This window comes from Ahaetulla prasina, chromosome 11 (genome assembly GCF_028640845.1).
Source record: "Ahaetulla prasina isolate Xishuangbanna chromosome 11, ASM2864084v1, whole genome shotgun sequence".
Taxonomy (NCBI): Eukaryota; Metazoa; Chordata; class Lepidosauria; order Squamata; family Colubridae; genus Ahaetulla; species Ahaetulla prasina.
Genome location: NC_080549.1, coordinates 28,835,765 through 28,849,470, shown reverse-complemented (window position 1 = coordinate 28,849,470; position 13,706 = coordinate 28,835,765). Strand labels below are relative to the sequence as shown.

General features: G+C 40.3%; 1 protein-coding gene across 4 annotated transcripts in view; it reads left to right on the top strand.

Annotated features, from left to right (window-relative positions):
- Window positions 1-13,706, top strand: part of LOC131204944 (rho GTPase-activating protein 20-like) — an 88,136-nt gene that overhangs the window by 63,657 nt on the left and 10,773 nt on the right. For all 4 annotated transcript variants that reach the window (XM_058196640.1, XM_058196639.1, XM_058196638.1 and 1 more), the window contains 3 exons: window positions 2,427-2,615; window positions 3,782-3,957; window positions 4,480-4,641. In XM_058196640.1, coding sequence (XP_058052623.1) covers window positions 2,427-2,615; window positions 3,782-3,957; window positions 4,480-4,641 — 527 coding nt within the window. The remainder of the gene's footprint in view (window positions 1-2,426; window positions 2,616-3,781; window positions 3,958-4,479; window positions 4,642-13,706) is intronic.

Sequence of the window (13,706 nt, the reverse complement as noted above, 5' to 3'; positions counted from 1 at the left end):
GGAGGACAGGCCAAGAGGGGAATGACCTCTTCCATAGGACTCTTTCTCAGAATTCCTAAAGGCTGTTTCATAACTGCGAAAGGACTATAATTGGGACTATGACCTCTGGAGCCGAAACAGGTGAGAAGAACCCTATTGTCAAAAAAAAACCCCAATGTTGTCTCTGCAGACCAATGTGGGCCTTTCTCTTCAAAGCAGCCCCTGTGGTGCAGACAACCAGGGATCCCATCTCAGCTGCCTGCAGTGGGAGTCCTTGCTGTGGGCCCAAAGGGAGCCTCATGAACTGGAACTCAAATGGTGCAGGATTTGGAGCGGGGTGGAAGCCTTGAGGTAGGGGGTCTACACAGGAAGGGTCACTCTGGTGGGTAACTGCCTGTGATAACCCGGGGTGTGGCATGAAAACAATACAGGCAGAGAACAGGTCTAACTCCCCTTTATTGCTCCAACTTTGCCCCCAAACGTCCCCACGTTTACTACAAGTCCTGGAGCAAAGCTCCCACATGTACCTTCAGCAGCCTCTGGCTACGAGTAGTCCAGTAAGCAAGGTTAGCCAAACAGTAACCAGGGCCAGCAGTCCAATAATCCAGGTTTAGTCAAACAGTAACCTGGCCAGCAGTGCAGTAATCCAGGTTAGCCAAACAGTAACCAGAGCAAGAAGTTCAGTGAAGCAGGCAAACCAGGCAAGCTCCACAAGACAGAGCACAGTAATCTCCAGGCCTTGGCAAGTGCACACAAGGCTCCACAGATTCAACACTTGTTCCCAACAAATGCCCCTCCCACCGGCACCTCCTTACATCTCAGTCCCCAGGTGTGCCTTGTGAAGGGGGGCGGGGCATTCTCCTCCCTTGTAGCTGGCTCAATCTGTGTTGGTCTTGCCTTCTCTCTTCTCTCCATGCTCTAGGATCAGGAGGGGGTGGTCCTTGCTCTTCGCCTGAGCTCAGTCTCTCCTGCTCCTCCCTGTCTGCAGGCCTTACTAATCCTGAAAAGCCTTGCCCGGACTGACTTTGCCCTTCCCCAGTTGCCTCCAAGGCCAATGGAACCACCCTCTCGATCTCTGTGTCGGCTCTTGTTCCAGCTCATCTTCCCTCACAGATTCAGACTGCGATGGGGGCATGACACCGCCCTGTCTTTATGTAGACCAGACCTTCACAGAGCCGGCATAAGTTTACGGAAGAGAAGAGCCGCCCCTGCCGCTTTGTGGACTCCTTGGCCATTCTTTGGAACGCCTGACTGCGGTTCCCAGGAATTTGCTTCATCAGCAGAGGCAAATTCTTCTTGATATGGGTCTCAGTTGTGACCCCTTGTACCACCACTAAGCCCCAGGGCTGTCCCCCAAGGGGTGGGGGGTGGGTGTTAAACAAAATTCAGGACGGTGCCATGACTGCACAGTCAAGCTCCTGCCCCTTTTATACACTCCTCACCCTGCTGAGACCTTTTCTCCAGTGGAGTGGAAGAAGCCCAGCATCTCCCATTGAGACAATTACAGCCCAATAAGACTACAACAAAAACATTGTTTGTGCCCTTTAAGATTTACCCCTCTTACATTTCAATCTCCACATCCCATTGCAGAGCCCTGTGATGACATTGCTAAGCCCCAGGGGTCCACGGACGACTGGTTGAGAACCCCTGCGGTGGGGAATTGGGTTGGTACCGGGGTGGCATTGGCAGGCATGCCTCTGTGCTCTCCTCTGCATTGGAGCCCAGAAGCTGGTATATATTCCTGTTGTTGGGTGTCTGGCAGCGTCCTTTTTAACAAGAAAGGAGCAATTTCCTGTCTTCGCACTGCCTTTTCCTTCAAGGGTTGTGAATATGAATATCTTCCCTTTCTTAAAGTCAGGATATTTGGGGCAGCTTCTCGGAAGTGGATGTGTGGTGGAGGGTTTTTGCAAGGGGATAATGGGACTTCATCTATTTGTGACGCAAATAATTGTTTGCTTTTCCAACCACACATCCTTATCAGGAAAGTCCTGCTGTCAAGGAAAGTTTTTTCCCCCCCTTTAGCTTCAGTCTGATCTCATTTCCTTGCTCAACAGCTGGACTACAGCTGGCTTGAGTCACTTGTCATTCTGCAGATATTCATACTCAGTCAGGGAGTCCTCTGGGCAATTCAGGATGGGATAACTCAGTTTGTGGCAGGTTAAAGTGAATGGGGTCAAACCAATGATAAAATCGGACCTCTGAGGACCTGACTTGATTTGACCAGTAACTGATGGGCCTTCCTGGGCTCATCGGTTGGATCTCCTTCCCCTGGGCATTGGACATTGGGGGGTTGGGGGGAAGGTGATGTCTAGACTCAGCCTCCTTCAGTCATATGGACCAGAATCCCAGTGGGTCAATTCTTGTGCTGCTTTTTATTTCCCAAACTTAAACCTTGCCAGGCCTCTTTGCCTTCAGCAGATGATGCAACCGGTCTGTTTTTGCCACAGGACATGAGCATCCCTTCAGCATTATCCTGGGTTGCCTCCGAGGCTCCGTGAACCAGATGCGAGGCCCCAGCAACGGCCTGCTGCTTCCTGAGGAGTATGAAACATCACTGTTGGACCAGCTGCCCATGGACCGGCGGTGCCAGTTCATCCTGAAGCCCAAACCCCAGGCTCCGGTGCAGTTGCGGAGAGGTAAGATCTCACTTGCTGGGAAGAAGGGTGAGGTCTCCTGTTATAATGTGGCCCAGGCCTATGTAAAAATTCAGAGCCTCAGAGTGAAGCACCCATGCTCAACACACTCCCACAGTCACTTTAAGGCCATTTTCTCAACATGGGTGCGAAACCTTGTTCACTTTGCCAGCGTCCCACTGGAAGCCATGGCTGTCTGCATCAAGACAACCTGGGAAAGCCATCCAAGCAGCCCTATAGACCCTGGAGAGCTGGGCTGCCTAACCCTTCGCAGAGGCTGCCTGGCCATTACTGGCCTCTTCGAGCCTCTTTGGCCACACAATGCTTCCTGGGACTGTGGTCTAATCAGGCTGAGGTGGATATCACCATCCCTGCCCTATCAGCTAATGATTTTTCAGAAGAAATGGGATTTCTCCAGCAGGCCAAATCCAGGGAAAAACTGGGATTCTGACTGTTGTTTGTCAATTCTATACTGTCCGAAGGGCAGAGCAGCCCAACTGCTCCACGGCTGAAGCCTCCAATTACTCCCCTCTTCTGGTCCCAAATCAGCAAGCCTCATTTCTTTCTGTGGGGTGGGGCGGAGTAGGGAGAGCAGGAAAACTCCACCTCCAGGTACAACAAAATGTTCATCAGGCTGTAGGGAAAACTGAGGGTTTCTTGGCTCAGGGCCACTTTTCCATTCAAGTTCAACCCTCTTGCTGTCCTGCTGGTTTTAGCTCTCCAGAAAACGGCTCAGCGTTTGATTGCAAGTTCTTTGATATTCTTACCTTGATTACAAAGGGGGATGGAATGAAATCCAATTAAATAAAAAGACTGCAGGATGCTCTTGTGGTGAAGATGCTCTGACATGGAACTTCCTCGACAGCTTTTAACAGTTGTTCTTTCTCAGTACAACCCAGCAGGCAGGGTTGTTATTGTGGGTAGAAAATGAGAAGTGATCCCCGGGTACACTGCCTTGAACTAACAGAGAGAAAAATGGGACAATAAATAGGATAAAACTGCAGTAATGCATCACATTCATCAGCCAAGAAATCTACCATCCAGGTCTTCATAAGCAGCCTTTAATGGCTTCGGTTGTTCCTTTTTGACCACCGGCCTTCTTGACCAGGAGGTATCCTGAAATGCAAGGCCGTTTGACCACTTGCACCCGTGTCCCTTTGTGCTCTCAGCCCCTTTGCAGAAACATTTCAAGCGGAAGAAGTCCCTGATCGACTGGGCTCTTCGGCGAAGTGTCAGCACCCCGACGGGCAGTCCTGCCTCTCAGTCCCCAACCAACCCCCGAAAACTCTTTGGCTTGTCCTTAACATCGGTCTGTCCTGACGGAACTCTTCCCAAACCCATCATGGTAAGATGTGCTTCTCGGCTTACCTACCAGAGTTTGGGTTTGAGGCGGCTATGTTTGTATGAAAACTTCAACACAACCAAGTTCTCCCATCTCTATAATGACATGTGGAGGGGAAGATGTGGGAGGGGTGGGGGGGAGAGGCCAGTGTTCTTCTTGTAGTCCCAGCATGGAGGGGGCTTCGCCCTTGAGGTTGCCTGAGTAGAGACCAAATCTCAACTGAAGACATGGACAGAGCAGTCTGGGTGCCTCCATCCCAGATCCTACTGCAAAGGGAGGGGAGACTAAGAGTTGCCTCTCTTCTTTCTTCCCATCTTCTGGGAGAAGCAAACAGCACCAGTGTCATTTGGCTCTTGCTTTCTCCAGTTTTCATTAACTGGATTTCTTAGATAAACCCTTAGAGCAGAGTTTCTCAACCTCAACCACTTTAAGATGTGTGGACTTCAACTTCCAAAATTCCCCAACCAGCAGAGCACAATCATTTTAGAGAAGTGACAGTGTGATCTTTGCCTTCACCACCTGCAGGACATTTTGTATCTGCTCTACCACGAAGGTCCTTCCACACGGGGCATCTTCAGGCGCTCTGCCAATGCCAAAAATTGCAAGGAGCTGAAAGAGAAGCTCAACTCAGGCGACGATGTCCAAGTGGATGGTGAATCTGTCTTCGTGGCGGCAGCAATCATTACGGTAAAGTGGGTCACCACAGAAGTCAGTTAAGAGTGATGTGGGAATTCAGAGTTCATGGAAAGCTGGTTCCTGTCATTCCTAACCCATAAATAAAAAACAAAAGATGGATTTTGATTAAAGTAAATGCTTTAAGGCAAAGGTGGATGTTCATTGCTTTGAGCAAATAGAAGAATTTCAAAGAAATATTTCTGTAAGACTAGAAATATGTATTATCCCAGAAATGCTGAAATGAAGGTAGAAGATTGATACACAACCCAAAAGCAACAGGGAAGATACACCACTTCTGGATGTGGGTTCTGAACTGAGGAGTTGCCAAAGAACAAAAGATCTTTAAGTAGAGCAGCTCAGAGCCTCTTAAAAATCCTTTTAAAAAGATTCTAAGCTCCAATGGACACAATTTCTACTCTAGTCACTAGATGACAAGTAACCTTTTGTCGGCCTGCTCTCGCTGCAGTCATCTGAGCTTAGCTGAAGCTTTTTAGAGCAAAGGAGCTCACGTTTGGACACTGACATGCCAGATTTCAGCTGTTCTCAGTCCAGCTCCTGGAAGCAAAGTCTTGAGATACACGAGGCAAAAAATAGGGCAGGAATGGCTGGGAACCACAGCAGGGCTGAAGAGTTCATGTGACTTTATTCTGACATGGAGGGGACATGGAAGGTGAGGGTGGGTGAAGGAAGAGCCCAGGGAATGATCTTCTCAGGAGGGTAGAAGAACAAAAGGAGTCCTGGAGATTCCAATTACATAATGGATTGGCCTGCCTCCAGAAGTTGTGGGTGCATTATCATTGGAAGTTTTCTTTTTTATATATTATCCTTTTTATTGGTTTATAGTACAAAATACAAAAGCAAATAATAGGAAAAATAGGGGAGGAAAGAGAAAAGTATAGAAAAGAAGGGAAAAAGAAAGAAAAGGCACTGACTTCCAGCTCCCTTCGGTGCAGTAGAATAGGACAGTAACATCAAACCTCAACTTTTTACTTTTACGTAATAGTATAAACTAGCCATTTCTATAACAACAGATTTATCTAATCAGTAAAACCCAAAATCAAAGTTTCATTTCTTCTACCTCAAGTATGAAGTCCAGAAGCGGTTTCCAAGTAGAAACAAAAATAATTGAGTTTTTGTCTTTGATCAAAGCAGTCAGTTTAGCCATCTCTGCTGACTCCATCAGCCTTTGTCCTTTGTGGGGATTGAAGCGTCCTCCCATTTTTGTCATAAAGTACCGGTAATCTTGTTGAGGTCAACATACATAACATCAAAGTTCCTAATTTTTTTTTCCAAGTCTTTTTCCATTAAACCCAAGAAAAAAGTTTATGGTTTTATCCTTATATTCACTTTAAGAATCTTCTGTATTAAAATATGAATGCTACTCCAGTATTTCTTTGCTTTGTCACATGTCCACCACAAATGATATACATCTTTACATTTGTATTTCCAACATTCATGTGAAATTCCTTTATAATCTAAAGACCTGCCTCAGCTATCTTCTCAGGAAAGCATTACTCTTGGAAAAAAATGGTATTTCAGAAGGATCTTTTACTGAGAGAAATGATTCCAGAGACGTCAGGCGGAATCTGAAGATTCCCTTGTGAAGCATTAAGCTAATTTCCCCTCTTCAACCCCCACCCAGTGCCCTATGTCCACCAGTAGCCAATATGATGCTGCAAAGGTGTTTTGAGAACTCTGAGGTGGGATGGTGATAACAGGTCATCCTGAGCCCCTTGGCCTTGGGAAGGAATCCACCCTGAGGTCCCAGTCGCCCTCCCTGATTCCCATGTGGTTACAGCAAAAGCCAGAGCATTCAAAGCAATCAACCCCAAGAAGCCTTCCGCCTCCCTTTTGGAATGGCAGCGTTCCGACAGGAACCTGACATATACATTCTCAGTAGCTTATCTGGCATTAAATGATACATCATCTTACAACATTTTTCTTTTATATTGTAGTTTAATGGAAATTTTAAACCTTTCTGCCACATATTCTCCCATTGTTCAAGCTTTACATTGTACCCAAAGTTTCTTGCCCACTGAATCACACAATGCTTTACGTGTTCACTTTCCAGATTTAAACTCAATAACGAATTGTAGACCCTAGCAATAATATATCCATCACTACCCCAGAGTAGGGTTTCCAATTCATTTTTAACAAAGTCAAATCCATAGCTCTTTTTGTCTAATTTAAATCTTTCTTTCAGTTGTAAATATATAAACCAGTCATGTCCTTCTGATTCCAACTTTTCCTTAGACTTGAGGATGGGATCACCAAAATTAAAAGATATTATTTCGTCATAAGTCTATCAGTCCGGCTTCACCAGCATTACTTTTCTAAAAAAAGCTTCCTGGGGGGACACCCAAAGAGAAATCTTCTTAGAAAACCTTGTTTTATATTTTTTCCAAACTCTTAGAATGGCTCATCCAACAAAGTGATTGTAGAAATCAACATTTACTTTAAACCTGTCATACCATAAATAACAATGCTATCTGAATCTTAATTAATTCATGACCTTCTAAACAGCCTCTTATTCTTTTTTTTTTTTTTTTTTATAAAAAAGTTTTATTTTTACAATCTTATCAAATAATTCATCCAATGTACAGTTATATACAATTAGTCGGGCCTGCCCAGTCACCACCCCCCTTTTTAACCTTCTTCCCTCTTCTACCTTCTTTTACTTTCCAAACCTTCCTCTCCTTCTCTTATCTACCTCCTCTCCTCCCTCCACCCTACACTCTTCTCCCTCTTCTACCCCTCTTCCTTCCTCTTCTCCTCTTTCCTACCTCCTACTCTCTCTTTTTTCCCTCCCCACCGTTCTAAAATGGCAACTGGTCAGACCCGACCCTACATTAATTATATTTATACATCTTCAATAATCCCTGTACATTAACCATCACTCCATCACTAACCTCAACCCCCAATTCCCTTCCCTTACCCCCACCCCACCCCGACTTCCCAGAACAAAATGCAGGGTATCAAAACTAACAATCATAATCTAAAATAATTCCTAAATTATAATCTCTAGTCTCTCCACGCTTATTCACACTCTCAATTCCCCTCTCCTTCAAAAATATATCTAATACAAATTATTTCCTAAATTTACTCATATGCTATTTGATATTTTTTTATCTGATACTTATTTTGAATATAATCAATCCACATTTTCCATTCTAAAATATATTTTTCTTGTGTATAGTCTTTCAAGTAAGCAGAGATTTTTGCCATTTCTGCCAGATTTGATACTTTAAGAGTCCATTCTTCAATTGTAGGTAATTCTTCTTTCTTCCAATATTGAGCAATCAAAAGTCTTGCGGCTGTTATTAAGTTCAGAATCAATTTAGTCTCTATAGCTGTACAATCCATAATTATTCCTAGTAAAAAAAACTGCGGGGTAAACTTAATCTTCTTTTTCAAAATATTCTGCATGATCCACCATACTTTAATCCAAAATGCTTTAACTTTTTTGCAAGTCCACCATATATGATAATAAGTAGCATCTTCACAATCACATCTCCAGCATTTAGCCTGTACATTAGGATACATACATGACAATTTTTTGGGGTCTAAATGCCATCTATAAAACATCTTATAAAAATTTTCTCTCATATTTTGCGCTTGTGTAAATTTAACATTCCTCACCCAAATTCTTTCCCAAGTTTCCAACATTATTGGTTGCTGAAAATTTTGTGCCCACTTAATCATACAATCCTTAACCAAATCAGTCTCTGAATCTATTTCTACTAATACATTATACAACCTCTTAATATGCTGTTGACCTTGATCTCTCATTTGTTTTAACAAATTATCCTCAATTTGCTTAACACCTATTTTTTGATCTCATTTCCATCTAGCTTGTAGTTGTCCATATTGGAACCATGTATAATTTTTCCCTTCTTCCCCCATCTTTTCTCTAGATTTTAATTGTAACTCCCCCTTTTCCATACAAAGAAGTTCTTTATAAGTAACTACCTCCATCTTTTGATATATATTTATATTTTCTATCATGTGTCTCGGTTTGCCCATATTGGAATGTTTCCATCTAATTTGTATTGATATTTCCTCCAAACCCTCAATAATGCATTTCTAATTATATTATTTTTAAATATTTTATCAACTTTCTTATCATATAATAAATAGGCATGCCACCCATATAACAAACCATAACCTTCTATATTCAGAACTCTTTCCTCAGTTAAATTAATCCAATCAGTAATTAATGATAAAACAACTGCTTCATAATACAATTTTAAATTAGGCATTTTAAGACCCCCTTTCCTTATATCCTGCATTACTTTTAATTTTATTCTTGGTTTTTGCCCATCCATACAAATTTACTAATCCCTTTTGCCATTCCTGTAATTTAATATCATTCTTAAACACCGGTATCATTTGAAACAAAACAAAACCTGGGCAAAACATTCATTTTATAGCCGCTATTCTTCCCAGCAAAGATAGTTGTAACTTCTTCCAACTCTCCATTTCTTTCCATACCTTCTGCCACAATACCTCATAATTATTTTTGTATAATTTAACATTTGAAGCTGTAATATATATTCCTAAATATTTAACCTTTTTAACGATTTCAAAACCTGAAGTTCTTTCTAACTCTTCTTTTTGTTGTATATTCATATTTTTAGTTATCATCTTTGTCTTTTGCTGATTCACCTTAAATCCAGATACTTTACCATACTGACCAATTATATCTTTTAAACCAGTTACTGAGTATATTGGTTGAGATACAGTAACAACCAGGTCATCTGCAAAAGCTCTTAATCTATAATCTTGATGTTTAACTCTAATTCCCTTTATTCGATCGGAACCACGTATGTTATTCAGAAGAATTTCTAAAGTTAAAATAAAAAGTAATGGGGACAAGGGACATCCCTGTCTCGTCCCTTTCTCAATTTTAAAAGTTTCTGTTAACCCACCATTTACTATTATTTGTGCTGTTTGCTTCTGATATATTGCTTTAATTGCACGAATAAAATAATCCCCAAATTGCATTTTTTCTATTACTTTAAACAAAAACTGCCAATCCAATCTATCAAAAGCTTTTCAGCATCCAAAAAGGAATGCCGCTGATACTTGGTTGTTTCGTTCCAAATATTCAAGTAAATTTACGATTTGCCTCACATTATATCTCATCTGCCTACCCTTAATAAATCCTGACTGATCATTATGAATTATTTGATTCATCACTGGCATTAATCTATTAGCCAATATCTTGGTAAATATCTTGTAATCAGTATTTAAAAGTGATATAGGCCTATAATTCTCTGCTTTAATACCATCTCGATCTTCCTTCGGTATTAACGAAATAAAGGCTGTCCTCCATGAAGGGGGAACATCTCCTCCCATTTGAATTTTATTAAATAACTCTTTAAGTGGTTCAACCATCTCATTTTGTAAATTTTATAATAAACAGCTGTTAAACCATCTGTTCCTGGTGCTTTACCGATTTTAAGTTGTTTAATTGCTAAGAAAATTTCCTCTGAAGTAATTAATTGATTCAATTCTTCTCTTTGATTTTCTGTAAGCTCACAAATATTTTGTTGTTGTAAATATCTTTCTATCTCTGTATCATCAACCATATCCCTAGAATATAACTTACTATAATACTCTAAAAATGCTTTTTTAATCAAGTTCTTTTGATAAACTTCCTTACCCCTATATTCTATTTTATCAATCGTTCGTGATTTCTGTTTTTTCCTTATTAAATAGGCAAGCCATCTTCCTGGCTTATTGGCATTATTAAACGTATTATGTTTTACATATTGTAAATTAATTGCTACTTGATCTGCCATCAACATATTAAACTGACCTCTCAATATATTTATTGATTCTTTTATTTTACTATTTCCTGGGCTATTTATCAATAATTGTTCTTTCTTTTTAATTTCCTCTTCCAGTTCCTTTTTCTTTTTCTGCAATTTATTTTTGTATTTAATATTCATTTGTATAAGATTTCCTCTCATATAAGCCTTACTGGAGTCCCAAATCATCTCTATAGATGTCTCTTTTTTCATATTCATAATAAAAAATTCTTTCATTTGTTTATTACATTCATTTACATTTTGTTCATATTTAAACAAATTCTCATTCAACCTCCATGATCTCCTAGCCTCCTTTTCCCGATCAAATTCAGTCCAAACTGGACTATGATCAGATAATGTTCTTGAACAAATCTTCGTCTTCTTCACTCTAGAATACAAGTCATTAGTAATCAAAATAAAATCAATCCTCGAAAATGATTGGTGCCTATCAGAAAAGAAGGTAAAATCCCTCTCTTCTGTATTATGTTCTCTCCAAATATCTCTTAATTCCAAGTCCTCCATCATATCAAAAAAAGCCTTTGGTAATTTCGCCCGGCTTGATATCTTCCTTAAGCTTTTTTTGTCTTTTTGAGTATCCAACACACCATTCCAATCACCCATTAATATATATGATTTATAATCCCAAAATACTATTCTTTTATGTAAAAACTTGAAAAAATTTTCTTGTTGTTGATTTGGAGCATAAACTCCTATTAATAATGTCTTCTTTCCCTCCAACAAGAGTTCAATAGCAATGTATCTTCCTTGCTTATCCACCTCAATTAATTTTGCTGATATATCCTTCTTTATATATATAACTAAACCATTTTTTTCTCCAAAGAGGAGGCAACAAAATGTACTCCCAGTTTTGAATTTATCAAATATTTCTGGTCTAAAGATCTAATATGTGTTTCTTGTAAACAAGTAATGTCATTTTTAAATTGTTTCAAATAGTGAAATACTTTCCTTCTCTTCTGCGGTGAATTCAAACCATTAACATTCCAAGATAATAGTTTAATTGCCATTATCGGCCAAAGGAAACTTTTGGAACACTAGCCGTAAATCACATTTTGCTTTAGGCCTTGCTCCTCCCACTGTTTCCGTTGTAGTAGTTGCCAGTTGTTGTTGTGCCTTCATCTCTTGTTCCTTGCGTTTAGCAGCAGCTCTTGTCAGCCTTTGTTCTTTTGAATCTGGACCCGTCATAGGTATTTCCAACACTTGTAATAAATCTTCTTCCATCCCAATCTGTTCTTGAACCTGCTTCACTTCTCTTTCCTTCACTTCAGTCTCCTTTCTTCTAGCATCCAGTGGAGAAAGACTTCCAACTTTTAATGCCTCAACATAAAATTCTCTCGCTTTTCCAACTGTATTGAGACGATGTACTTTCCCTGCATAATATACTATTATACCAGTTGGAATATCCCATCTATATTCAATCTGACGTTTTTTAAGTTCATTCACCAGGAAGGCAAATTCCTTTCTAGCTCTTAACATTTTTGGTGGAATTTCCTTTAATATTAAAATATCCTGACCAGCAATCTGAATCTTCTCCCCCTTATATGAGGCTTGCAAAATCTGATTTCTCACTGTTCTATTTGTAAAATAAATAACAACATCCCTTGGCAACTTTTTTTGCCTTGCTATCCAAGAATTCACACGATATATTTTATCAATTTGATAAGCCACATCTGCTGGACGAGCTGCTAATATCTCAGCAAATACTTCAGAAAAAAATTCCCTTAAATCCTCTTCTTTATTCTCTTTCAGACCACGAATTCTTAGAGCAAATTCCATATTTCTGTATTGTATCAAAACTATTTCATCCTCTGTCTTTTCCATTTTACTTTGAAATTCAGCCATTTTATTTTCTAATTTTAAATTACATTGCTTAATTACTTCAACCTCCTCTTCTAATAAAATCACATTCGTTGCCAAACTTTGTACTGCCATTGCAAATCCTTCTTTAACTTCTTTATTTCCCACTTGAATTTCTGATATCTGCTCTTTCATTTCAGACATCTCATCAGTTATAACTTTAAATTTTTCTTCTATAAAGCCTTTTAAGTTCTCTTGTAACGCCTCTAAATTCAATGTTCTAGTCTCTGCTGTATGAGCTGGAGAGGCACCAGCTGATAAAGTTCCAGAGCTCTTTGTTACAGTAGACTTTAATTGTTTGGCTGCCATCTTCTATAAAATTATTTATTTATTTATTTCCAACTTAATATTCACTTTAAATCTTCTTAACTTCTAAAAAACACAGTCTTTTAAAGCAGTATTTAAAAAATCTCCCTAGATTCTATCAGCAGGCAGCAAAGAGTTAAAGCAGCAAGTAACATGCAAATTACCAACTGCAGAGGCACACGCTGAAAGTATCACTTTCGCTTTCCACTCGTTAACTTGTTAACAATTCGCCTCCATTTTCTTGCTGTTTTCAAGCTTGTTACAAAGTATCAAGCTTGGCTACTTGCTTAAAGTTCTCCCACTTTCGTTCTGTCCGGTATAATCCTTTATTGTCCAAAATAAATCTCGGCGTTTGGTCGTGGTGATTGGTTCCGCCAAAGCAGAAGAATCCTCGGATCTGGAGCACTTCGGGTTACTGGAGGGAACTTAACCCTTCAAACCCCTTTTTTCTCAGGGGCTTTAGGGAAATTCAACCTCTGCCCTCAGCTCACCCCTTCTCCTTCTCCCGAAGAAGGGGTTTTCCGAACCGCTGGACAGCAGATTTAAGCTGTCCTAGCGATTCCACATAATCCAGAGGTTGGTGATCGTAAAGATCACCGCCATCACCTACGGTGCCAAACCGGAAGTCGGGTATCTAAACAGCCTCTTATTCTGAAGATTCACCCACTCTTTTAGCCAGACCAGACAACAAGCATCGAAATACAGTTTCAAGTCTGGTAAACCCCCTCTTTCCTTAACATTTTGCAGTAGTTTATATCTAATTCTTGGTTTTTCCCTTGCCATATAAACTTTGGAATATCCCTCTGCCATTGTTTAAAGGGAGTGTCGGTTGCAAATATTGGTAACGTCTGAAACAAAAACAAAAAACCCAGCTTTGGTAAGACATTCATCTTCATTACAGAAATTCTACCCAATAATGTTAAGTGCAATTTATCCCATCTTAATAAGCAGGGGTAGGATTCAAAATTTTTTACTACCAGTTCTGTGGGCATGGCTTGGTGGGCGTGGCATGGTTTGGTCAGCATGGCTTGGTGGGCATGGTAGGGGAAGGATACTGTAAAATCTCCATTCCCACCCCTCTCC